At 48.2% G+C, this 26,925-nt stretch overlaps 1 protein-coding gene across 2 annotated transcripts in view; it reads left to right on the top strand.

Annotated features, from left to right (window-relative positions):
* TBC1D8 (TBC1 domain family member 8) overlaps positions 1 to 26,925 on the top strand; it is a 133,179-nt gene that overhangs the window by 93,685 nt on the left and 12,569 nt on the right. For both annotated transcript variants that reach the window (XM_050755043.1, XM_050755042.1), the window contains exons 6-15: positions 8,595 to 8,802; positions 10,641 to 10,835; positions 11,584 to 11,760; positions 13,102 to 13,252; positions 15,520 to 15,734; positions 16,867 to 16,984; positions 19,443 to 19,728; positions 20,792 to 20,921; positions 21,066 to 21,164; positions 21,761 to 21,829. In XM_050755043.1, the coding sequence (XP_050611000.1) occupies positions 8,595 to 8,802; positions 10,641 to 10,835; positions 11,584 to 11,760; positions 13,102 to 13,252; positions 15,520 to 15,734; positions 16,867 to 16,984; positions 19,443 to 19,728; positions 20,792 to 20,921; positions 21,066 to 21,164; positions 21,761 to 21,829 (1,648 nt within the window). The remainder of the gene's footprint in view (positions 1 to 8,594; positions 8,803 to 10,640; positions 10,836 to 11,583; positions 11,761 to 13,101; positions 13,253 to 15,519; positions 15,735 to 16,866; positions 16,985 to 19,442; positions 19,729 to 20,791; positions 20,922 to 21,065; positions 21,165 to 21,760; positions 21,830 to 26,925) is intronic.

Below are 26,925 nucleotides of genomic sequence, written 5' to 3'. Positions count from 1 at the left end.
TCCTGACACACGCTACCACATGGATGAACCTTGAGGACATTATGTTGAGTGAAATAAGTTGCAAAAAGACCAATACTGATATTAAAACGTGATTTTTCTGAGCTTTAGTCTTCCATACTTGGCCTGGATGATATGCTGCTAAGTTCCTTCAAAGCTCTAAAGTTAGTGTCCAGTAATAATATAAAGAAAGTGTTTTTTTTTAAAAGACTGATTATTCTTTAAATCCATACACTGTCCTCTGTCTTTTCTCAATGTGTGGGGTAGAGAGTGTCCCTTCATTCGTGGCCTGTCATGGCGGCATGCTGAGGGTTTGATGTGTTCTGAAAGAATTCAAAGCCCCTTCCTGCTGTGTCCATTTGTTTTAAACAGATCACGTGTAGTCATGAGTGAGGTAAAATCAAACACAAGTGCTCTTGATTTTTTAGGTTAAGATTCCAAGGAATTTCCCATGGTTTTGTGTCACCTCTGATAATCTGAGATGGAGGGTGAGGGGGTGCTTGTTGCCCCCTGTGAAAGGACACGCTTGGGGCCGTGTCCTTTGGGGTTTGGACTCTGTACCTCTCAGCCCCAGGCCCCGTGATGGTCTCTCTGGCTCCATCTTAGGAGCATCTGTTTTAAAAGCAAGACAGTCCAGTACAGTAGGTGCCCTGCCCTCCTGTATTTCTTCAAATGCCTCTGCAGTCGTTGGTATCTGAGTTCTTTTAGTGCAGCTTACAAAGATATCTTAAAAATGGAAAAGTCACAGTTGCAGGAAGCCCCAAAGCAACAAGCCTGGGTTGCATGAGTTGCTAGAGGGCTCACAGGAGCGCCATGTAAAGCTCCTCCCCGTCTCCCTGTGTGTGCGGGGCGTGTGGGCGTGTGAGTGCAGCCGTGTAGTTGCAGGAGTCGGAGGCCTGCTAGCAGCTCGTCTGGCCAGCCCCACGGCGCTGGGATTTCAAGTGGTCCCTCACAAATCTGCTGATATCCCAGTACAGCTCCACTTCCCGGTGTGGTGGTTTTGGTTTTGGGTAGAAGGGAGGCAAGAATACATTGAAGGTCTGTAGCACCAAATCCCTTGTGGTACGAGAACCGGTTTTGGAGAAAAGCTATCAGTTGGCAGCCTTCATTTACATTCCAGAATTCAGGGAGATTCTCCAAGACATTCCCCGTCTGTCTTCTGCCCTGGGAAGTATCAGAAAGAAGAGGGGACAGGAAAGGCTAAAAAGGGCCTGGTGTTGGCCAGCGCCGAGCTGCCAGGGTTCCTGCAGGTGCGTGGGGTTGGCCCTGTGGTGGGGCTGCAGGCTTCTGGGCCAAACTGTTGACTGCAGGTTCAGCAGCTTTCTCAAAAAGTGAAAGGCATGTACCTTGCCTCCCAACTCCTGGCCAGTTCTCGTTTGTAGCGTTTGTCATGGAGATGTGGGCCTGCGGGTATAAACAGGTAATGACTCAGTCTTCTTGAAGCCCTGCCAGGAGAGCCCAGGTTTGGAAGCTGAGGAAAACAGTCTCTTCACGCTTGCTCCCTGGCTCTCTCTGGTTGGTCCTTCCTCCCCTCCCCTCCCCTCCCCTCCCCTTCCCTTCCCTTCCCTTCCCTTCCCTTCCCAGATAATGGCTGCAGAAAGGTGCCCTTGGGGTCACGAGCTGGGTGAGCCTCAGGTTGCCAGTTAGTCACGATCGCCATGTGTGGCCACTCCAGCAGGACTTACGGCCCCAGTGCGGAGCTGCTTGTAGCTCCCCTGGGAGCAGGAAGGGTCAGGGTGCATTGTTACCCCCGGTTGACTGGGCTGGTTGGAGTTGCCAGGCGTGGGAGTCACCCGGCTCAGCCCTCACAGGACGCAGGGCAGGCCCTGGGCCAGGGATCCCCACATCATAGCCGCAGAGTCCAAGAGGGCAGAGTGACTGAGGAGCTGCCCACAGAGGGAACAGAGGGAGGGAAGTGGAAAGGAAAAAAGGTGATAGATCCTGAAATCTCAAAACAGAAGAGATGCATCCCGAAGTTGGAAATGGTGGGGTGAAAAAAAGTGTATTCAGCTATTTTTTGTCGGGGAGGGTGGTTGGAGAGTGATGGGCTTCATTAAATCGAATTGCAGTCTGTTTCGACTGGCTGGAGATGCTGGAGGAGAGCTGAATTAAAGCAGTGTAGTAAATGGAAACTGTTTCCCACGAGGCGGGCTGTTTCTGCTGGTCTATAAAGATGAATAGCGGCTGCACAGAGGCAGGTGTCCTCAGCAGGGAACCCTGGTCCCCCATGGCTTGTCTGGTTCTGAACTTCTTGGTCTGGCTGGATTTGCAGACCCTCTTTGGCCTTCCCCTTTTCCCCCCTCCCCCCACTCTCCCTTTTCCTGCTCTTCTCCCTCAGCTCCCACTAGGACCACTTCTGTGTAATTTATTTGACTTATCATCCCTCTGATTCTAGCTCGAGTCCTCCTCTGCCTCAGAGTCCTCTTGGCCCACTTAGGACATCTCCCAGGGGCTCCTGCAGCCTGACACCCCCACCTTAAAAAAGAAGGCCCACGTCTCACCCTCTACAACCCCAGTCCCCAAGCTGCTCTGTGGTTGTCAGTGGGCTGGCTTAGGTGCTTCTGTCTAGAACAGGATGGGAGGAAGAGGACGGAGGGAGGAGCCTTTTTCTGAGGGTCAGAGAGCCTTACAGATGCTGTGTGTTGTCAGGGTCCTGGTCTCTTAGGGGCTCAGTGCAGACACATTTCCAAAGGAGTGAGGGGCCGTTCGTACCATCCGCCTGTGCTGGCGCCTGACAGGTGAGCCTAGTGGCCGTGGGCTGCCGTGTGCCTTAGCAGCCACATGGCAGCTTCATCCACATTTCCTTAGGACTCCTGAGGGGTCACAGAAGAAAGGTATTCTGAGTGAACACACATTTGAGAAATGAAATGTTTTGTATACAGACTTGGGCTTTGAGAAAAAGCACATGGATCTGGCCTCATTTTTAGATTCAAGAAATTCTTGAATCTTGAAAGCTTGATATTTTCCTGATGTGATTTAATTAATTAATTAATTGGAGGGGGATGTGGAGTACAGTGGCGTGATTTCAGCTCACTGTAGCCTCCACACCCCAGGTTCAAGCGATTCTCCTGCCTCAGCCTCCTTTGTAGCTGGGATTATAAGTGCGCACGACCACGCTGGCTAATTTTTGTATTTTTAGTAGAAATGGGGTTTTGCCATGTTGGCCAGGCTGGTCTCGAACTCCTGGTTTCAAGTGATCCTCTCACCTCGGCCTCCCAAAGTGCTGGGATTACAGGCGGGAGCCACCTCCCGGCCATGGGTCTCTGGGCAGGGGAACGGGGGGACGCATCACGTAGAGCCACTGGAAATCCTTGTGTGCTCCTTTATGAGGCAAACTTACCATAGAGGACCAAGTTGGCCCTCCCTTACCCAAGAAAGCAGGAGCCATGGCTCTTGGCTTTCTGTCTGGTGCACACATGGGAAGTCTCTGCATGCTGAGCATGGGAGAGCCAAGCTGCCCCGGCCTGTCACGCAGCCTGAGTTTGGGGAAGTGTTAAGCCTGGAAGTAAAGTTAAGCCTGCTGACACACAGTAGGCTCTCACATGCGGGCTGAATGACCAGAGGGAGCGAGAGGTGGCATGTAACTCAGACAGGGTTCTTCCCAAAGCATTCTAGTGGGTGGATGGGGGGGGAGAGAGAGAGAGAAAGGGAAACCTATTTTGCTACATCTTTACCAAAAGTAGGAGAGACAAATATAATTCTGGATTTGCAGAGAAATAAAACAATATACCTTCTTGGGTCCTCTTAGGGATTAAGCTGAATTTTTTAAAGAATGTGTAACTAGTCTCGAATCTTCTGCATAGTTGTCATGCATTATTGCACATATTAATTTTAGCTTCAACAACAAATCTGATGTTTGTTGTTCCAGAGTCGGGTTGACCCCTATTTATTCCCTGCTTATTTACAGTCTCATCAATGGCATGTGTTAAGATAGGGTGGTTGGGCCACGCGTGGTGGCTCACGCCTGTAATCCCAGCACTTTGGGAGGCCGAGGCAGGTGGATCACGAGGTCAGGAGTTCGAGACCAGCCTGGCCAATATGGCGAAACCCCATCTCTACTAAAAATACAAAACTTAGCTGGGCATGATGGTGGGCACCTGTAATCCCAGCTACCTGGGAGGCTGAGACAAGAGAATCCCATGAACCCAGGATGCAGAGGTTTCAGTGAGCTAAGATTACACCACAGCACTCCACAGAGTGGAGAGCACAGCACAAAACAGAGTGCAATTGTGTCTCAAAAAGAAAAAAGGTGATTGGTGGCACCTTTTCTGGCTAGTCTTAGCTGTAGCTCTCTCTTAGAGTGATTGCTGTGGCCTCTGTGTGCAGGCACTGGAGGGTAGATGTAGCTGGGGTAGCTAGGATAGTCTCCATCCTCATAGGGGTGCTTCTGCAGTGACCTACAGGCTTGTGTGGCCACCTTCTGAATGTCAGATCGTCACCATTGTCTGTTCTTTTCTATGGAGGAAAAGTGAAGGCACTTAGGAAGTACTGGAAAGTCTGAGAAGCACGCTGTGACCAGTGGCTTTGTTTTTGATGTTGTTCAGTAAAAGGAGTTGATATATTTAGCATCAACACTAACATCTGCTTTGAAACAGACCTAAAGGATAGGATGGTCTTGTTCTGAACTTCATAAAGAACTGATTTCTCATCTTTTCAAAGTCACTATATCTTCATCTCAGTTATGCTGGAAATTTAACTATCTTGTATGTAACACATATTTAACGAATGGTGAAATTGGAAGACAACTTTCTAGTAGGGAGGAAGGAAACTAACTCAGATCTTAGGAAAGTCCCCCCTGCTACTTACTTTTTCGTAACTTGAGGTTTCTGGTCTCTGGCTACCCAAATGTGCAAAAGACAGATGTCTACATGGAAAGCTAGGAAAGCCCTGAAAGGGGAATGGAGACTGTGTGCAGTGTGCCCAGGCTGCTCCGAAGCCACAGAGAGAGAAGCCGATTGAACTGAGGGAGCAGCAGGTGCACTGTGTAGAACAAAATGGTTTAGTTGCCTCAGATACCGGAACACCTTTCTTCTTCTTCTTCTTCTTTTTTTTTTTTTGAGACAGAGTTTCGTTCTTGTTGCCCAGGCTGGAGTGCAGTGGCGTGATCTTGGCTCACTGCAACCTCCGCCTCCCGGGTTTAAGCGATTCTCCTGCTTCAGCCTCCCGAGTGGCTGGGATTACAGGCGCCGCCACCACGCCCAGCTAATGTTTGTATTTTTAGTAGAGACGGGGTTTCACCATGTTGGCCAGGCTGGTCTCAAACTCCTGACCTCGTGATCTGCCCAGCTCGGCCTCCCAAAGTGCTGGGATTACAGATGTGAACCACCATGCTCAGCCTGAAACACCTTATTCTTAATTTGAGGGATTCGGTGCAAAATAAATGTAAATATAAGTCCTCCCACACTTCTGGTGGCTCAGTGCAAGCTTCTGTGATTTGAATACTCCCCATGTGTTCACTTTGACTTCAACCATGTCCTAAGGGGAAAGAGATGCCCTGCTAGAAAGGAAGGCTGACAGGTGAACTCACTGGCGACTAGAACCACGTTTGTGAGATACTTGCAGGGAGTAAGGGTTGATTTTATTTTCATCAAAGCCAACATGGGCAGCATGCTCTGAGGACAAGGGTGGAAGTTTTCCAATTTAAATGCATGGGACATAGTCAGCTTAGGGAACTTGGGGTCCTCTTGAGGGGCCTTGCCTTCCATTCTTGCAGTGTGTGAACTGGTAGAGCGTTCATAGTGCCTTTCCTGTGTTCTCCCAGCTCCTCTCTGGAGCAGCTCAGGCGCCCATGGGAACAGTAGTCCATGTTGTATCGGGCACTTAAGGAACTGCAGCTTTGGCCCCAGGAACTGGACCCATTGTGGTCTGTAGAATTTAATTTCTCTGTGTGTCCAGAGGACTTTCTGGGCATGTATGTGTCTTCTCTTTTTGAGGGCTTGATAGTAAATTCCATGGATTGTGCCATCTCTGTGTGACAGCTGCTGCTTGTAAAGCAGATGTGTGATGGTGGACATGAGAACTAGAAGGGGCTGCAGAAAACGCATGTGTCTGGGAGCCCAGCCTGGCCATGGTTGAGGTGAGATCATATCTCCGGGGCCTCACAACCAGATCGTGCCTGAAAAGCTCACTTGAGCTGTGTGTAGCCAATTCCAGAGTTGAGAGTTTACTATCTTGCATTTATGGCATTTATGTAACATTTTAAAAAGTTGTACTTTCCCCTAAAGAAAATAGCTAAAGTTGTTTTTTAAAGCTAATATGGTAGTCATGTAGAAAATGTCAGCAAAATAAAATTGGAAAGTGGAAGTCCCACTACACAAAGACAGTCACTATTAACACTTGAGATAAAGTCCTTGTACACATCCCTGTCTGGAAATTTTAAGGTATTTATGTAAAGTTAGGATCATACTGTAGGTACTATGCCTAATTTTTCTTTTACTATGTTGTGGGCATCATTTTAGATTCACAGGGATCCCTTGAAGCAGAGAATTCAGACATTATTCCCATTTTGTAGCAATCAAAATGAGATACAGAGAGTCTCATTCGGGGTTACAGAGTACATAAGCAAGCCAAGAATTCGTATTCCTGACTTCAAGCGAGTGCTAATTTCATCCTTATATTTATAAGGAACTTTATAAAGTGCAAGAGAAAAATCTTTCCCTCTCTCTGTTGGAATTCCCCCTTACTAGAATTTTGCAGTATGACGTAAATTGATCAGTATTTCCAAACATTGTGATTTGGCTGCTTTCTTTACTGGTTTTAGAGCCAGAAATCAGGATGTGTGGAGTTGCCTGGGGGTTAGGATCCTGCTTTCCTCATCAGCATTCTCTCTTGTCAATACTGATGTGATGCATGAGCCACTGCACCCGACCTGGATTCTTAAAATATATTTTTAAAAAAGATAATAACTCATGTTTATTGATTACTTACTGTGTGTCAGATACGCATCTAAACATTTTTTTCTTTTTTTTTTTTTCAGTCGGGGTCTCACTCTGTCACCCAGGCTAGAGTGCAGTGGCGCGATCTCGGCTCACTGCAACCTCTTATCCCCTGGGCTCAAGTGATGCTTTCATCTCGGCCACTGGGGTAGCTGGGACTACAGGTGTGAACCAACACACCCAGCTAATGTTTGTATTTTTTTGTAGAGACGGGGTTTTGCCATGTTGTCCAGGCTGGTCTCAAACTCCTAAGCTCAAGTGATCCACCTGCCACGGCCTCCCAAAGTGCTGAGATTACAGACATGAGCCACCGTGCCTGGCCGCATTAAATTTTTTAATTATTTTTTTGAGATTTAATTTATATACCATGTAATTGTTATACATCCTTTGAAAGTGTACCATTCAGTGGTTTTTACGATATTCACAGAGTTGTGCAACTATCACCACAATCAATTTTAGAACATTTCATCACCCCAAAAAGAAACCATGTACCCAGGAGCAGTCACTTCCCGTTTCTCTCTCTTCCCCCAAGCCCTGAGCAATCACTAATCTATTTTCTGTCTCTAGAGATTTTGCTTATTCTGGATATTTCATTTAAATGGAATCAGGCAGTATGTCGTCTTTTTGTGTCTGGTTTATTTCACTCAGTATGATATGTTTAAGGTTCATCTCTGTTGTGGCACACATGAGTACTTCATTTTTTACGGCTGAACAATACTTGATTGTATGGATACGCTACATTGTGATTATCCATTTATCAGTTAATGGACATTTGGGTTATTTCTACCTTTTGGTTATAAACAATGCTGCTAAGAACATTCGTGTGCAAGGCATACATTTTCAATTGGGTATATCTGCCTAGGAGTGGAATTTCTTGGTCAAGTGTTAAGTCTGCTTTTAGCCTTTTGCGGAGCTTCCAGAGTGTTTACCAACATGACTGCACCATGTTAATTCCCATCAGCAGTGCAGTAGGGTTCCAGTTTCCCCACATCCTCCTCACCACTTGTTATCAAACTTTTTGAAACTTGGATTCTTAAGCAATTGTTTTTCTGGTAATTCTCAGAGTTACTCAAACCAGGAAGGAATGCTTATTTGGCCTGTGAGTTTATTAAATTACTTCTGTGCAGAGGCAACACGTCTGCTCTGTGTCCTTGTTCTGAAGGTTGGCCGTGCAGTTAGAATGTGGGATGCCCACGTGCACCAGCACAGGACGTGCATGGTGCCTTTTTGTATTCACTTAAATACAAATTGTGCCAGTGGCTTTAAAAGTATTTTCTTGGCTGGGCGCGGTGGGTCACGCCTGTAATCCCAGCCCTTTGGGAGGCTGAGGTGGGCGGATCACCTGAGCTCAGGAGTTTGAGACCAGTCTGAGCAAGATGGCAAACCCCATCTTTACTATAAATACAAAAATTAGCTGGGCATGGTGGCGCGTGCCTGTAATCCCAGCTACTCGGGAGGCTGAGGCAGGACAATCACTTGTACCAGTGAGGTGGAGGTTGTAGTGAGCCGAGATCGTGCCACTGCACTCCATCCTGGGTGACAGAGAGAGACTGTCTCAAAAATAAAATGAAACAAAAAAGTAGAAGTGTTTTCTTTGGTAATCTTAGATGTCCATTTACCTTTCCTATCTCTTCTTCTTCTTCTCTCCCTGTCCTTTCGCAGGGATCTGGAAGCCAGAGCACAGAATGAGTTCTTCCGGGCTTTCTTCAGGTTGCCGAGGAAGGAGAAGCTGCACGCGGTTGTGGACTGCTCGCTCTGGACGCCGTTCAGTCGCTGTCACACCGCGGGGCGGATGTTCACCTCTGACAGCTACATCTGCTTTGCCAGCAGAGAAGACGGCTGCTGTAAGATCGTCCTGCCACTCAGAGAGGTAGACCGGCCCTACTGTCTGCTTCCTGAAGCGGCCTTTTGTTGTTTGAACCCAAGGTTGCTCGCTGTGAGATGGAGTGTGGGAGGGGAAGTTCACACGGCACGGCTTTGCCATCTACAGATGGATGACTACAAGGCTGGGCTTTTTTTTTTTTTTTTTTTTTTTGAGACGGAGTCTCGCTCTGTCACCCAGTCTGGAGTGCAGTGGCCGGATCTCAGCTCACTGCAAGCTCCGCCTCCCGGGTTTACGCCATTCTCCCGCCTCAGCCTCCCGAGTAGCTGGGACTACAGGCGCCTGCCACCTCGCCCGGCTAAGTTTTTGTATTTTTAGTAGAGACGGGGTTTCACTGTGTTAGCCAGGATGGTCTCGATCTCCTGACCTCGTGATCCGCCTGTCTCGGCCTCCCAAAGTGCTGGGATTACAGGCTTGAGCCACCGCGCCTGGCAAGGCTGGGCTTCTTGAGGGAGGCATGGCCTGAACTGGACCATTACCCATTCGGCCGTTACTTTTTCTGCTGTTGCTATGGCATCCTGAAATTTGCTAACAAGTGACTGCTGAAAACAAGGGACTCTAACCTCTACATTATTGATAGAGCTATTATTAAAAAGTGCGTGCCTGGCAATTAAAGATTTTTCCAGCAGCTCCTAGGAATGAATCCTCCCCTTTCACTCACCAAAAAAAAAAGAAAGGGAAAAAAAAAGCAACCTACAAAAAGCATCACCTTTTAAAAATAAATGGTAAATTGACTGGCTTTTATATGCTCCTGGAACTTCAGTTAAAAATTCTAAAATGCTTCCTTTGACAGGGATCAGGTCCCTTCTTCCTATAAAATACTGCAGTTCTCTTTCCGGAAATGGGGGCTCAGATTATGTTCAGACTGAACAGCTCAGTCCTTTGGCTTCAGGGCAGCAACTCTGGTGAGATGGTACCCACAACTCTGTTTACACGTCAGGACCTCCAGATTCTTCTTTCTGATAAAAAACGTTCTGAGCATTATTCTTTGGAAAAACTCAAAACTCTTATTTTTTTCTTTTTCTTAGAGAGGAGGGTCTCACTGTATTGTCCAGGCCGGTCTCGAACTCCTGGGCTCAATCGATCCTCCCACTTGGCCTCTGACAATGCTGGGATTACTCCTTGTGGTCTCCTGCCTCCATGTTATTATTCTGTAGTAGATGTCTTCATTTTACAAATATTTTTACTTATTAATGGAGCAAGAAATCTAGAGGCCAATTTACGTGCTTCAAAAATTTATTTTGGTAATGTGTACCTAACCAGAAATGACATTTTAACCATTTTAAGTGTATGGCTCAGTGGCATTAAGTACGTTCACATTGTTGTGCAACCATCAGCACCATCCATCTCCAGAACTCTTTCATCACTGACAACGGAAACACTGTCCCCATAAAACAACTCCCCTCTTCCCCTTCCCTCAGCGCCTAGCAACCATCCTTCGACTTCCCATCTCTATGAATTTCACTCCTCCGGGTACCTCATACAAGTGGATTCATACAGGATTTGTGACTGGCCTTGTTCACTTAGCATAATGCCCTCGGGGCTCATCCATACCAGAGCCTCTGTCTGAATCCCCCTCCTCTTCAAGGCTGGGTCATACTCCGTTGTGTGGATAGACCACACTTTGTTATCCAGTCGCCCCTTGATGCAGCCTTGCACAGCCTCCCCTTGTGGCGGGGGTGAGCAGTGCCACTTTCTCACCTTTGCATCATCTCCTTTCTGCAGTCATTGTGCCTTGCCCTGTGTTTCGGGACATCTTCTGCATATGTAATAACATGCCTGCCTTCCTCCCTCCCTGCTGTCCCTGCATGTTGCCTCTGGCGCAGGTGGTGAGCATCGAGAAGATGGAGGACACGAGCCTGCTGCCGCACCCCATCATCGTCAGCATCAGAAGCAAGGTGGCCTTCCAGTTCATCGAACTCCGGGACCGAGACAGCCTGGTGGAGGCGTTGCTTGTGAGGTTGAAGCAGGTCCATGCCAACCACCCCGTGCACTACGACACCTCTGTGGATGATGACATGGTATGGTCTCTCCGGACCCTGATGATCCCCTTCTTCATGTCTCAGGCCGTGGTCTCCAAAGGGGAGTACACATGAGGAGACCCATGTGGGGACGAGAAGAATGTGGGGCCTGTGCGTGGTCTGCTGTCATTTCTGATGTGCCGGGCGTCCTGAGAGGGTGTGGGGAATTGCCCCACAGCTTGGAGGGGGTGACGGGGACACCACTCACAGGTGAGAAGGGTTGCTATCCCTGCTCCTGAGGTTCAAGGACGGCCTGATTAGAGGCACATGTAACCTGCTAAAAGAGGAGCTTCGTCGGCCCTGAGGTTGGGAAGCTGCACAGGTGGCCCCGGGGTGACTGGGGCCTGGTCTCCTTTCTTCATGTATCTTCTTTTTCTCAACCTCTTTTCACCCAAAGTAGTGATGGGGAGAAAAGGAGGTGCAGCCTCTCTCTACCCCAGGGCTCTTTTCTCAGAATGGCCATCCTCCTGTCCATAAGCTGAGGGGAGGCTGGGCTGCCCATTAGGAACTGCATATGGACCCAGATACGGACCCGGGCTCTGGGGACAGGGACAGCCTCCCCCGGAGCATGAGGTGGGACTGTGTCTTCCTAGGAACCTGTCTGGTCTGGTGTCAGTCTCTCTTCCCCTTGAGTCACTGAAGTCTGCTATGCCCATGCATCTAAAGGCAACACAAAGACTGTCCCCTCGACTAAAGCCATGATTTTCTCCTCTTTTCTCTCTGTCTCTCTATCTCTTTTGCTGTGCAGGCATCACCCGTGTTTCATTCAACAAGCATGTGTGGTGATCACAGGTTTGGGGATCTTGAAATGGTGTCTTCTCAAAGTAGCGAGGAGAGTGAAAAAGAGAAGAGCCCGCTGCTGCACCCCGATGCCCTGGTCACTGCCTTCCAGCAGTCAGGCAGCCAGAGCCCCGACTCCCAAATGGTGGGTGACGCCTGGTGCCCAGGCTGGACCACAGAGCTGAGCCGTGGGCTTGGGGGGTTGCCCAGCTGTTTAAGTCACCATGGAACCTGACACCTGACCTTGGGAAGCTAGCGCTGCTCCTCCCTCTTGTTCTCATGGGTGAAAAGTGAAGAGGGGTCCACTGAGGTGGTCAGAGGACTGAGGGACAGCTCTCCCACCCACCCTTTGGTAACCCTCGGGCAGCTCTCCGCTGTGGGGCCTGGGGAGCTGCCCGCGCCGCCCCTTGGGGGTCCCTCTCCTTCCAGCCAGTGCTGTCTGTGTGCCCCTCATTCCAGCTTTCCTTTTTTTTTTTGTCTTCTGGGAGAAGGGGTCACCAGTCTTTAGTTTTACTAAACTGGAAGTATTTCTGCTATATTTACTTACAGATTTCCTCTTTGTAGGGAGAACTTGAGGGAAATGTCACGTATAGTCTGGTAAAGATACTGCAAGTTGTGCTTTGAAGTGGGGCCACGGCAGGCAGGGTGCTGCACTGAACCACGAGCACCCGGCAGTGGCCGTGAACCTGTTACCCCGAGCTGATTTTTGGTCACTTAATGGCTCCTGTAAAATCTGTTGTTGGTTTTATTTATCCAAAACTGAGCCTTCTCAAAGTCTTTACACCCGGATCCTTAATTAACTTTTGTTGACAAAACATATGAGAATGTTAAATATATGTATTTATTTCTGCCGTTACTGGAGAATACAGATAATCAAAAGCAAATATAAATACCTTGTTTAAAAGGCACTAAACGTTCCTGCCACCTAGGGGCAATTTCAAGTATTTTCAGTTGCCTAGGGAAATGGTATCTTTCTCATTCCTGTTAATGAGAACAATGCAGTTTTTTTCAGGTTTCGGTTTTCCCTCTGGCTGTCAGGAAGCTCAGGGGAAGTTGTGATACCCCTGCACTCCCCTTTGCCCTCCGAGCTGACCAGTGTCTTTTCGGCAGATGCAACATCCTGAGAAAGCTTCCCCCAGTGTCTCCTTACCCACCCCTCCCTCCCATCTGATTTGGGCTACTTTAATACTTGGATTTACATATCCTTGTTATCAACCTTGCTAAGGAAATTGTATTTTATTTGTATAAATGCTCCCCTGGGCTCTGAGTTCCTGCAGGGCCGTCCTCTGTGTTACTCATCTCTGCGTCCTCTGTGCCCCTGGTAGAGGTTCAGAAATATTTGCGGCTTGAATACAAGTATCCTTGCCCGTTGCTGTTGGCCCCTCGGTGAGCAGAGGCAGTACTTCCTCCACCACCAGTGGTGCCTCGGTGGGCGGGGGTGGTGAGGATGGACCTCTTCCTACATTAAGAACATTCCCATTTCCAGTCCAGAGAACAGATAAAAATAAGCCTGTGGAATGACCACTTTGTGGAATACGGCAGAACCGTGTGTATGTTTCGCACAGAGAAGATTCGGAAGCTCGTAGCCATGGGCATCCCTGAATCGTTGCGTGGGAGACTTTGGCTCCTCTTCTCAGGTAAGCGCTCTTGGTGTCTCTAAGCTACTTGTTCTTTTTGCCATGGACACAGGAACAGCCCGCCCAGCCCGGAGCAGCGCATGTGTTTATGTGCAGATGACATGGTTCTGTCCTTGGGTCATTCCTGTGATTTCCCAGCTGAGGACTTCCACCTGCTGTTGTGTCAGCTGTGGGACCTGGGTCAGGCTGCCTGGGCCTCTGGGCTGTGGCGTCCAACTGGGTTAATGTGAGGTCTGGGCACAGTGACGGCCACTCCTTTAAAAATGCCTTCACGAGGCTCTACATAGTGCTGAGAATTCGATTCAGAACCCCCTAGAAGTGAAGTGTCTGTAGTGTGTGAGCTCTGAAGTAGATGAAACAAAAAGTCCTCACCCACTGTCAACTGGCTGGGCTGCTGAAACACATCCCTCAGAGTCTGGCTACCATGGGTCCCTCCTCCAGTGAAGACACGTAGCGGGCACCAGAGGCAAAAGTGCAGATTTCCCTTCTGTTCCATTTCTTCTGTTCTGCTGGACCTATTCAGGGAGGGCCTCTTTTAGCCTCAGAACCCTGGGGCCTCTCCCTGCACCTATTGGAGAACGCCTGGGAACCCTCATCAGGACATTTAATGGTAGATGGGCTGAGCCTGGGACCAAAGTTCCCCAGGGACATACTGGGTAGGCATTTGTCTGTCCCTCCATATCAGCTGTGAGCCACTTGCTCCTTGGGGCAAAGGAGCTTGGGCCCGAGGGCAGGAAGGGAAGGCCCTGCCATTGGAGTGTGCCTTTGCTGCTCCTCAGGGTGCTGTGGGAGGCCAGGTGAGAGGGTCCGTTCCCCAGATGACCTCATTGGCGCTCTTGTCAGCATGGAGGCGCCTGGAGGCTGGGCTGGGTACCTGTGCCCTGCTCCGTCACTCTTCCTGGGACTGGAAGCATCCCTTGTCCTACTTCACCATCAGCCTCTTACTGGTTCCTTATCTACCCCCCAACTTTGTCCCTCACTTTCCTCTTCCCTGTCTCCTCGCAGCCCCCAACCTCCTGCCTGAGATGCCCGGACACAGCCCTCATGCTTCCTGGCACACTCACTGTGTTGGGTGTGGTCGGTGTTCACTGATGCTGCCTGCACCACTGCGCCCCTCGTCTCCCTCCTGCCTCCAGGCCTCTGTAGCTAACTTCCAGAGGCGCAGCATTGAAACACCTCCTTTTAAAAGTGAAAAATGTCTTCTGTATTTTTGTATATAAAAATAACAACATCCATTCATAGTTGAAAAATAAAGGCATGGAGGAGCAAGCAAAGACAGTGCTTCCTTCCTCAGAATCGTACCACCTGAAGGTGAGGCCTGTCACTGCCCAAGGCCTGCATTCTCCTAGGTCTCTTTAACGCATATGTGCGCACACACACATGCATGCACAGACACACGTGCACACACATGGATATGCACACACTTTTCATAAGGAACGCATTCATCCCTCCATCTTGCCCGCCGGTGAGGCCTGGGCTGTAGCTCTGGCTGTGGGTGGCTGGCGCAGGAGTTTTCTGGGCTCCGTCCTGCTGCTGCAGTTTGTGCATCTCAGATGTGACTTCGGAGTTTGATGTGGGCGCTGTGCTGCTGGCCCCTTCACTTCCTCATAGCTGCGCCCCCTCATGTGCCTCACGCATCGGTGCTCAGTGTCATTTCTTGTTGAATTAATGCATGAAATGTGCGTGTGCGTGTGCATGCACGTGCTCGCACACTCCTGTTACTAGGGAATACAATGTGTTAGAAGTATATTAATACAGTTATTTCTGTTATGAGCTTTCTCCCCTTTGCTCTGTAAGGTTATTCTTAGAAAAGCCATACTATTTTTTTTAATTTCTGTTTTTTGGACTAGGCTACATGGCAGAAATGAAGTCCTTACTCTGTCGCCCAGGCTGGAGTGCAGTGGTGTGATCTCGGCTCACTGCAGCCTCTGCCTCCTGAGTTCAAGGGATTCTCCTGCCTCAGCCTCCTGAGTAGCTAGGATTATAGGCACCCGCCACCACGCCTGGCTGATTTTTGTATTTTTAGTAGAGATGAGATTTTACCATGTTGGCCAGTCTGGTCTTGAACTCCTGACCTCAAGTGATCCACCTGCCTCGGCCTCCCAAATTGCTGGGATTACAGGCGTGAGCCGCCGCGCCCAGCCAATATTTTGTTCCTCAGTAAGTAACGAGATCCCACTGGGGTCCCCTGATGGGACCAGCGTCCTCTTCATCATGACACCATCCTAGTAATCATTCCCCCTTGAAACATTGCTTTTAAAACTCAGATGCTGTGACGGACCTCGCCTCACACCCTGGTTACTACGGGAATCTGGTGGAGGAGTCCCTGGGGAAATGCTGCCTGGTAACAGAGGAGATAGAACGAGACCTGCACCGCTCCCTGCCAGAGCACCCCGCCTTCCAGAACGAAACGGGGATCGCTGCTTTGAGGAGAGTCTTGACGGCCTACGCCCACCGGAACCCCAAGATTGGATACTGCCAGGTGAAAGGGGTGTGCTCTGGGGCGCCGAGAGTCTTTAGTTGGTGTCTCACATTGACCTTCCCAGGGTTTCATTTCCATTCCCAGTCATCCGGTCCTGAGTGTTGTCATGTGAAGGCACTGTACTCAGTCCCTTTCCGTAAAGAAAGTATCAAATGAGGGCCAGAGGGACTCATCTTCTTATAATCAGCGAATCATGAGGTCAGGAGATCGAGACCATCCTGGCCAACATGGTGAAACCCCGTTTACTAAAAATACAAAAATTAGCTGGGCATGGTGGCGTGTGCCTGTAATCCCAGCTACTCAGGAGGCTGAGGCAGGAGAATCACTTGCACCCGGGAGTCGGAGGTTGCGGTGAGCCGAGATCGCGCCACTGTACTCCAGCCTGGCGACAGAGCGAGAGTCTGTCTCAAAAAAAAAAAAAAAGTGTACCGAGTTCCTGAAAAGAGGAGCATGCATGTGTTGTGGTTGTTGGTGGCAGAGCAGATTTGGTCTTTGACGCCCCTCTTGAGCTCAGACATAGGAGGGCATTAATAGAATTTCTAGACCTCTACAGAAATTACAGGAATTATTTAAAATGGCAGCACTATTTGGGGAGAAAGAAGATGATCAGGGCAGATCCCCTTCCTTTAGGACACACGAGTGGAGGTGAGATGTCTGCTGAGCTTTCCCGAGCTAAGGGTGTGGTCCGCAGGCACAAAAGGAAAATCAGTCCATTAAAGCAGCAGCCAAACCCAGCACAAGCCGGGATTAGTGAAGCTCTTGACATTTAAACATTTAAGATTTCAAACTTTGTTTTCCTGTGAATAAGCAAAGTCAATGAGCGAATTAAGTTGTGTGTGTGTCTGTTTGAAAAAACAGAGAACAACCCTAAGACTTGCACCACAGCAAGATTCCACATTGCTAGATGGGGACCGGACCTGAGTGGTGGCTGATGGCTCAGCTGGGTGTGTCCTGTGAGGACAGTGTTGATATCATGGTCATTCCACTGCACAGTGTCAGTGTGGCTGGTGTACACTGGATCTCTCACCTATGAAATCTTTACTTCTGTGGGTTGGTTGGGCTTGGATGCTTGTAACATCTCTGTGGCATCATGTGGGCTGGTCAGTAACTGCCCTCCTTGACTCTCGAGCAGTCCATGAACATCCTGACCTCCGTGCTGCTGCTGTACGCCAAGGAGGAGGAAGCCTTCTGGCTGCTGGTTGCCGTGTGTGAGCGGATGCTGCCTGATTACTTCAACCACCGAGTGATCGGTAAACAGACCCCCTCCTCCTCCTGTGTACCTGGGGAAGAGTGACAGAGCCTGGGCAGGATGTTTCTCATCGGTCCTGTTTACAGAGTCTGTCAGTACCACTCCGCTAGTCTGTTTGCAAACACAGTTTGACTCCTGAATTTGCAAAACGAACTCGGGAAGTTCTCTGCACAGTTCTGACAATGTAGTGGAATAAAGACCTATAGAGTTGGGATTAAAACAAACACGTGATTTTAGATGGATAGCTGAACTTACAAGAAGGGAAGAAAGATCCAAGGCCCAAGAAACGAGTCAGAAAGTGAAAACCAGGGTGGTTTTCCACGGATGCCATGGGCTGGAAAGGGAGGGTGGGGGTGTGGGGGGATGCCTCTCGGTAGCCCAGGGAGCTTGTTCAGAGAGGAGACCCTTGGTTCCCCTAGAGAGAGGAGGTAGGTGGGACGGAACTAGAGACCCTCAAGGCCCTTGTGGTCAGTTAAAGGGCAAACTTGGAAAAGTCCCCCACTTCCATAAGGACATCCTAAGAAAGCTCGTTGGCTGCTGTCTGGACTCTGGGTAACCTGTGGTCTTGCAAAACTCCTGTGCTGGGTACCTGACTTTCATGTGGTTGAGATTTAAATGTGTGCTGTCTCTCTGGTCCGGCAACCTCCTAGTAAACAATACAAAAACGGCTTTGGACTGGTGATACTCTTAAGGACCCTTCCTAGTAATTCAGATGAGAGATAGAGCTGGCCTAAAATTAGGGTGGCAGCCCTGGGAACAGAACCAACTTCAGACAGAATTTAGCAACTGAGTGGATGTAGGAGCAAGGCAGGAGGAAGGCGCCTTCGAAGACTCTGCCCTCAGGACTGAAGGGTGAACCCTAGGAATAAGGAGGGGCAGGTGGGTGGTGTGGTCAGCTGGGAAGGCGGTGATGGCTCTGTGCCTTCTGGCCCAGGTGTGCCGTTCCCTGAGCCTTCGGCCGTGCACACCAGCTCCTCCGTGTGCCTGAGTGGCTAGCTGGCTTGCTTCCCTTGTTACTTTGTGTTGTGGGAAGCGGCATAAGGAACAGAGCAGCAAGGAGTAATTAAAACCTCGGCGTCATTGAGAGACATGCTGTCAAAGCCACTGTTGATGATTGTTGCTATGTGACAGCTCATATGCAACAGTGCCAACTAGACCGTCTGCGAGAGTGCACGTGCCTGTGTGGACACTGCCCCAAGACAGGAGGGGACCTTTGGAACACATGCATTACCCCAGCAAGTTCTCTTCTGCACCCTTCAGTACCATAGGCAACAGCTGGTACTGAGTTCTGTCAGCACGAATTAATTTGGCCTACTCTTGAACCTTGTATAAATGTAATCATGGAGGACGGGGTCTTCTGTGTCTGGCTTCCATCACACAGCAGAGTGTCTGTAAGAGGCAGCCATGTTGTTGGTGTGTTTGTAGAGCTTGCCCCTCTTTGTTGCTGAGTAGGATTTCACTGGTGTGCTTGTCCAGTCACCTGCTGATGTGCATTTGAGTTGTTTCCAGTCTTGGAATATGATAAATAAAGTAGCAGTGAGCAGTCATATAAGTCTTTTTATGAATATATACTCTCATTTTTCTTGGGTATTTACCTAGGAGAAGAATTGAGGGGTCATAGGTTAGATGTATGACTTACTAAGAAACGCAGTGTTCCAGAGTGGATGTAACATGTTCATTTGTCTCATACCAGCACTGTAGGAGAGTTCGGCTTGCTCCACATCCTTGCTAACACTTGGTATTGTCCATCTTTTTAATTTTAGGCATCTAGTGGGTAAGAAGTAGTATAATTATGGTGGTTTTAATTTGCATTTCTCTGATGATTAATGATGTCTCTTTGCTTACTGACCATTTGTTTATTGACTCTTCTGAGTGTTCAAATCTTTAGCCTCTTTAAAAAAGGTTGGTTGTTACCTTCTAAGTTGCAAGAGTTCTTTCTTTTGAATATAAGACCTCTGTCAGGCATATGGATTGCAAATATTTTCTCAAAGTTTGAAGCTTGCATTTTCATTTTATTAATGGTGTCTTTTGTAGAATAGCAGTTTTAATTTTGACGAAGTCCAGTTTACAATTTTTTCTATGGTTAGTACTTTTTATGTCATAAGAAATGTATTTTTCTTAAATTTTCTTCTAAAAATTTTACAGTATTAACTTTTATATGTAGGTCTATGGTCTATTTCAGATGTGTTTTTCTGTATGGTGTGAGGTAGGGGCTAGTGTTCCTTTATTTCCCCCATGCCAGTGTCCAGCTGATCAAGCAGTATTTTTTTTTTAAGGCTATTTTTTACCCATTGAATTACCTTGGTCTAAATGTCAGAATCAATGAACTAAGCATGGATGCTTTTCTGGACTCAAATTCCATCTCTTTGTTCTGGTTACCTCAGAGTGATTTTAATTTCAGACTGACCTTAGAGAGTGAGTCTCACCCCAGCTAGAGCCCTGTGGCCTTCCTTTTCCAGGGGCACAAGTGGACCAGTCTGTCTTTGAGGAGCTCATCAAGGGTCACCTCCCAGAACTGGCGGAGCACATGAACGACCTCTCAGCCCTGGCATCCGTCTCTCTCTCGTGGTTCCTGACCCTGTTCCTCAGCATCATGCCTCTAGAGAGTGCGGTGAATGTGGTAGATTGCTTCTTCTATGATGGCATCAAAGCCATCTTCCAACTGGGACTGGCTGTGCTTGAGGCCAATGCTGAGGACCTGTGCAGCAGCAAGGACGATGGCCAGGCCTTGATGATCCTCAGCAGGTGGGCCCCGCTGCGCCTCTGTGGCCAACCAGAGATGGAGGAGGCAGCAGCACATGCCCAGTAGGGCTATCCGTGGGGAAGTTGTTTTTTTTTCTATCGAGACAGAGTTTCACTCTGTTGCCCAGGCTGGAGTGCAGTGGCACAATCTGCTCACTACAACCTCCGCCTCCCAGCTTCAAATGATTTTCCTGCCTCAGTCTCCCAAGTAGCTGGGACTACAGGAACCCACCACCACGCTCGGCTAACTTTTGTAATTGTAGTAGAGACAGGGTTTCACCATGTTGGCCAGGCTGGTCTTGAATTCCTGGCCTCAAGTGATCCACCCACCTCGGCCTCACAAAGTATTGGGATTACAGGCGTGAGTCACCGCCTGGCCCCTATGGAGGTTTTCTGTTCCACTCTGCCTCTTGACATTCTGTGGTCTCCCCGAGCCAGTTTGCCAGTTTGCCATGTGGCACTGTCCCAGGCATGGGGTGAAGGGTGACATCGTCCCTCACTCCTTTCCACAGTGAGAGAGTCCAGGAAGAGCAGGGCCGTAAATGCTTTTCTTTAAGAAGATTAAATGTCTTGCATTTACATGGACTCAACAGTGGCCTTGAACAGGGCTTGGGGGGCACCAGGCATCATGGGCGTCAGGCAGCCAGCTAGAGGATGCAGACATTTTCTGCGTAAGGCTAGTGAGCAGCAGTGAGGGAAAAGGCCCACTAGGATGAGCACCAGAGCTGGGCTTTCTAGGAGCTGAGGGCAAGTCAGATGACATTGAAAGAGGGGGTTCTTTTTCAGAGCATGATGGAAGCTTAACCTTGCATGTATGCGCATAATGTTGGGCTTACTTCACTGGAGAGTTTTAGGCCTGGAAAGCCACCTGTGGAGCCCGATGCACAAGCCGGGCTTCATGGCTGCCTCCCGCTTCTCTAAAACAAGCGGAGCAGCTGCAGCCTTGCCCTCCTCCCAGGTGTTGGTGTTTGAAGTGCCCTGGCACGTCTGACACTGTGAGGGCAGCACGTGTTGTGTGGTACCCGAACGAGGATGGACTTGGGTGTTGACGGGGCGGTGTGTTCAGGTTTCTAGATCACATTAAGAATGAGGACAGCCCAGGGCCCCCAGTTGGCAGCCACCATGCCTTTTTCTCCGACGACCAGGAGCCCTACCCTGTGACTGACATTTCAGACCTGATCCGGGATTCCTATGAGGTAACGGGAACCCCCGTCCCATGCCCTGTTGTAGTCCCCAACCCCCTGGGAATCATGACAGGGGGGAGGTTCCTGGGCCACTTCCTGTTTCCACACTTTGGATGAGCATGGGACTGAGCCAAGTGGTCCCTTGTTCCTCTGCAGAAATTTGGAGACCAGTCTGTGGAGCAGATCGAACACCTGCGTTACAAGCACAGGATCAGGGTTCTCCAAGGCCACGAGGACACCACAAAGCAGAACGTGGTGGGTAGCAGACGCCTCACGCTGGTGCTCACGGTATTGGGGAGCCAACCTGGAAGTGTGTGTCCTTTTTGGTCACGTCATTAGAATGCCAGCTTTGAAAAATGAATTTTGTTTTTTGCATTATATTAACAATGTAGGGGTGAAGTAGTGTAGAAACAATGTGGGCTTTGGAGCCAGGTGGTGTACTCAACACTGTGAGCCTGTTTCCCCCATGTAAAATGGGGATAACAGTGCCTGCTGCGCAGTTAAATGAGGTTGGGGTCTATAGTGCCTAGCACAGGGGGCCCGCAGGGGCATTAGCTGGCGCTCAGAAGGCTCCTCCTGCTCGTGCTGTTTCTCTGCTAGCTTCCTGGCTTCCATTAGAGCTCAGTAGGTTTGTCCTTAGGCACTGATGTGTGAACTGGAAAGAAAGTGAGGATGAAACACCTGGGAAAGATACCTGGAAGTGATCTTTATGTCAGAAAAGAGCCTTTGCAGGAGGGAAGCTGGTGCATGGGCCCCTTAGGTCCCTTTCAGGAGGAAGAGTCCCCTCCTGCCCTGACTCCCGGGGGTGCAGGCCTAGACGTCATGCCATTGCTGTTTATTCTTTCCTCAAGCTTCGAGTCGTTATCCCGGAAGTCTCAATTCTTCCTGAAGACCTGGAGGAGCTCTATGACTTATTCAAGGTATGCAGCTCTGGGAGGATGAGGGGTTCCAGGCCCTGAGCTGGCCCGAGCTGTGGTGTCCAGCCTGCCCAGGGGCCAACATGCAGCTGCTTGCAGGGCTCTGCGGAACAGAGGCTGGAGCTGCCCCCCTTGAAGCTGTCTTAGCCTGCCTACTCACTTTTACCCAGAAACCTCTCTCCCCACCCTCCGCCCTGGAACGTGGGAGGAGGGAGCCGGGGTGCTCTTTGGGCAGCCCGGCAGGCCTGGCCTCGCACTGAAGCAGCTGCACTCTGCTGGGAGGGCTTCGTTGCTGTGATCTACTCTGCTCGCTGCTGCTCTGAGTGCAGGCTCTGGGTCCTAGTCCGCAGGAGATGAAACGGTGACCCTTACTGAAATCATCACCTGATACACTTTTTAATTACTTGTGACCCCACCCCACAGTACATGCGTGCATATTTTCATATTTGTGTGGCAGGTATGCATGCAAGTTCATATTCTATTATTCCTTAACATTCTTCCATGTTGCTGTGTAGTCTTAATCATTTTAAATAACTCTACGATCTGTCATATAGCTAATACTTAATATAGTTAATGAGAATTTTAATATTTGGATATTTACCTGGAATCATCCTGCAAAGAACATCTTCAGGCATGTTTGCTAGAGTTTTCTTGCTGAAAACAGTGAATGGAAATGAGGAAGAGAGGCAGGCACGGTGGTGGACTCTTGCTACCCTGGCAGAGAAGGGGAGGAAGTGCAGTGGCAGAAAGCAAGCCTGGCAGGGAAAGGAGTGCGGCTGCCCCAGCTTGTCCTGGTGGGGGCTCCGTGCCCCTTTCCTTCCTGAGCTCAGGTTCCCGGCACGACTGAAATGAGTCAGCACAGTTCAGGGCTTCGGAGGCCATGGAGCAGGCCTTTCCCTGCAGTCACTGACGGGATTGTTGGGCTGGTTGGTAGGTTCCTGCGCTCCTCATTCCTAATGAGCAGGATATGTGGTGAGAATTAGCAGGCCGCTTTCTCCTGTAAACATCATGTTTGCACGTTTTATTGTTTCCTTTGATGTGTGAAGGCAAAATATGAAGTCACAGGTTACTTAGTATCCCAACCCCCCAGCCTTATTTTGGCTTTTGTCAAGGAAGGAAAACAGGGAATATTAGGAACATAAAAGTAGGCAAACAAATTATGTGAGTTTTGGCTTGTGTTTTTTGCCTTAAAAAGACTTTTACTTATTTAGGGCTAATTGTTCTCAAGTTGAGAGAGTAGGAACCTTCACATGCCGGAATTTATGTAATTTAAAGGATGGCTTTAAATTCGCAATAAAAACAAATTTCGTTAAGTACCAGCCACATCGTTCATGTTTCATAGGAAAGATTAAAGAAGGCCTTCAGAGCCAACCATGCTTGTTTCCTGTTTCTGTCCTTCCTATGAAGGATGAACAGTGTTGGTTGGTACTTGAGAAAATGTATTTTTATTGTTAGTTTAAAGCCATTCTTTAAATTACATAAATTCAGGTCTGTGATATCTCATTTTCTCTCAAATTGAGAACAGCTTCATTACTTTATCTCCGCAAGTAGGATGTGAACAGTATAAATACAGACTTGGTGCATAAGCTACTCCTGGAAGCATGGGACCTGAAACAGTGCCTTGTGTATTCCACAAACGCGTTCATACTGCTAAGCAGTGAAATTCACCCAATGTTGCTGGGTTATTGTGCTCTAGAGAGCATTTGGTCTCTTCAGTGTTATTTTGCTTCCTTTCATGTTCTGCATAAGACTTATTTTCAAAGTTTAATTGAAAGACACAAAGCTAAATAAAATAATACCTACTCTTACCATTGATAAAAGAAAAAGCTTCTAAGCAAGAAAGGAAAGTGGCTGGGTGCAGTGGCTCACACCTGTAATCCCAGCACTTTGGGAGGCCGAGGTGGGCAGATTACTTGAGGTCAGTAGTTCGAGACCAGCTTGGCCAACATCGTGAAAACCTGTCTGTACTAAAAATACAAAAATTAGCGGGGCGTGGTGACGCGCACCTGTAATCCCAGCTACTTAGGAAGCTGAGGCGGGAGAATTGCTTGAACGTGGGAGGTGGAGGTTGCAGTGAGCCAAGATTACAGCCACTGCACTCCAGCCCTGGAGACAACAGTGAAACTCTGTCTCAAAATAAATAAATAAAAAATTTGAAAAAAAAAGGAAAGGACCTATCGTGCCCCTATTGCCCTCCCTGTACAGGTAATTACAGTTAACAATTTGCATATCTTTCCAGAATTTTCCCTCTTATGTCTGTCTATACACACATGCCTACAATACATACACACACACTTTTTCTTTCCCACATAGAAGTGAAATTATGGTATATATAATGACCTGCAGGGTTTTTTTTTTTTTGTTTCAGTTGACCATATATCATGAACTTTGTTCTATATGAGAATCTATAGATCTTTTCTCATACTTTTTTAGTGATTGCAGTTTCCTTGTAGGGCCGAACTCTGATATATTTAATCATTCATCTCTTGAGTGACATTTGTGTTGCTTCCGGTTGTTGCTGCTTGACATTGAGCACCTGTGCATTTCCTGGACCCCAGTGCTGCTGATTCTGTAGAATGTGTTCCTTGAAGTGGAACTGTTGGCTCATGGGTGACGTATATATCCAACTTCAGTCAATACTGCTAAAGCATTTTTAATTTTTTCAAATGCTAGTTCCGGCTGGGCACAGTGGCTTATGTCTGTAATCCCAGCACTGTGGGAGGCCAGTGCAGGTGGATCACTTGAGTTCCAGAGTTTGAGACCGGCCTGACCAACATGGTGAAATCCCATCTCTACTAAAAATACAAAAATCAACCAGGTGTGGTGGCATGCACCTGTAATCCCAGCTACTCGGGAGGCTGAGGCAGGAGAATTGCTTGAACCTGGGAGGCAGAGGTTGCAGTGAGCCAAGATCACGCCACTGCACTCCAGCCTGGGCAACAAGAGTGAGACTCTGTCTTAAGAAAAAAAAAAAAAAAATTATAGTCCCACTGATGGTGTCTAAGAGGACTCATTTCCCCACACTCCACACCCACCCAGCATTTAATATCATGGATCTTTTAAAATTTTCTAGTCCAGTGGAAAATTGCATTTCATTTTAATTTAAACTTGTTTTCTCATTAATGAGGTAGAGTGCCAGTTCATGTTTATTGGCTAGTTGTGTACTCTTTGAATCACCTGTTCATATCCTTTGCCTATTTTTATAGTGGTTTGTTTTTCTGTGGGATTCTACGTAAACTAGTATTTGTCCTGGGCCTGTGCATTACAACCATTTCTTCTGCATTTTATGGGATGTTGATGTGACAGTCTACACGACTGTACATAGAAATTCATGGTGTGCCTTGGGTTTTAAGGAACAGAAATTTATGAGACCTTTATTTCACACTTAAAAGTTCTTGTGGTTATTTTCATGATTCTGTAATGACTGTTTAAATAACACGGCTGCAGTAAATATGACAGTAAAATGATAAATGGCATTTTGGTCTCTATTTGAGGATACGAGCTTGCAGACTATGGCATCTGACCTTGTTTTTGTCCCATCCTGTGGACAGAGGTCAAGAACCCTGCAGTTATTGGGAACTACTTCAGACTTGTGAATTGGGATGTCCAAAAAGACGATGTAGTCATTTAGTATGGGTGGAAATGATGCATTCTGAAGAGGATCACCTGGTCCTCAGTGACAGGGGTAGTTTTGTTAGTTTTCAGTCTGTTCCCAAGACTTCAACTCACCTTAAAAAAAAAAAAAAAACTTTAGGCCGGGAGCGGTGGCTCAAGCCTGTAATCCCAGCACTTTGGGAGGCCGAGACGGGCAGATCACGAGGTCAGGAGATCGAGACCATCCCGGCTAACGTAGTGAAACCCCATCTCTTTTAATACAAAAAAACTAGCCGGGCAAGGTGGCGGGCGCCTGTAGTCCCAGCTACTCGGGAGGCTGAGGCAGGAGAATGGCATCAACCCGGGAGGCGGAGCTTGCAGTGAGCTGAGATCCGGCCACTGCACTCCAGCCTGGGTGACAGAGCGAGACTCCGTCTCAGGAAAAAAAAAACTTTATTTAAAAAATTGTTAATGTATTCATGTGGTTCAGAATTCAGAAAGTATTAAAAATATGCAATAAAAAGTCTCATTTCCACCTTTGGGGTCCTCTCCACAGGTAGGCAGGGTTATTAGTTCCTTCTGTATCCTACAGATCTGGCTACTCCTTTTTGATTTTCAAATAATATGGTTTTGGGCCAGTTGCAGTGGCTCATGCCTGTAATCCCAGCACTTTGGGAGGCCAAGGTGAGTGGATCACCTGAGGCCAGGAGTTCGAGACCAGCCCGGCTAACACGGTGAAACCTTGTCTCTACTAAAAATACAAAAAAATTAGCTGGGTGTGGTGGCAGGCACCTGTAATCCCAGCTACTCGGGAGGCTGAATCGTTTGAACCTGGGAGGCAGAGGTTGCAGTGAGCTGAGATTGCGCCACCTGGGTGACCAGCCTGGGTGACCAAGAGAGACTCCATCTCAAGAAAAAAAAAAAAAAAAAGCGCTCTGGTTGCCCAGACTGGAGTGCAGTGGCACGATCTTGGTTCACTGCAACCTCTGCCTCCCAGGTTCAAGCGATTCTACTGTCTCAGCCTCCCGAGTAGCTGGGATTACAGGTGCACACCGCTACACCCAGCTAATTTTTTGTATTTTTTAGTAGAGACAGGGTTTCACCATGTTGCCCAGGCTGGTCACAAACTCCTGAGCTCAGGCAATCCACCCGCCTTGGCCTCCCAAAGTGCTGGGATTACAGGCGTGAGCCACTGCGCCCGGCCAAAAAAGTACAATTTTAAGTGAAAATATCAGAATAAAAACTGTGTGTCTTCTATAATGAAAACTATGTTAGCTGAACTGTACATTTAAAAAGTTAAATTGGTACATTTTACGTTATGTATAGTTTACCACAATGAGAAAAAAAAAAAACCAGAAAAAAGAAAAATAAACCAACGTCAAAATTACATGTTCATGTGGGCAAGGATGTCAGGGTAACAAGGGAACACTTTTACATACCCAGTTAGAGTGATGAGATTGTAGTAATTTATTATTTGTTTGTGTTACAATGTGGCTTGTTCAAAA

The sequence above is a fragment of the Macaca thibetana genome, chromosome 13, assembly GCF_024542745.1.
Source record: "Macaca thibetana thibetana isolate TM-01 chromosome 13, ASM2454274v1, whole genome shotgun sequence".
In the NCBI taxonomy this organism is placed as follows: domain Eukaryota; kingdom Metazoa; phylum Chordata; class Mammalia; order Primates; family Cercopithecidae; genus Macaca; species Macaca thibetana.
The sequence above is the reverse complement of the archived record's forward strand: the minus strand, read 5'-3'. Positions and strand labels throughout refer to the sequence as shown.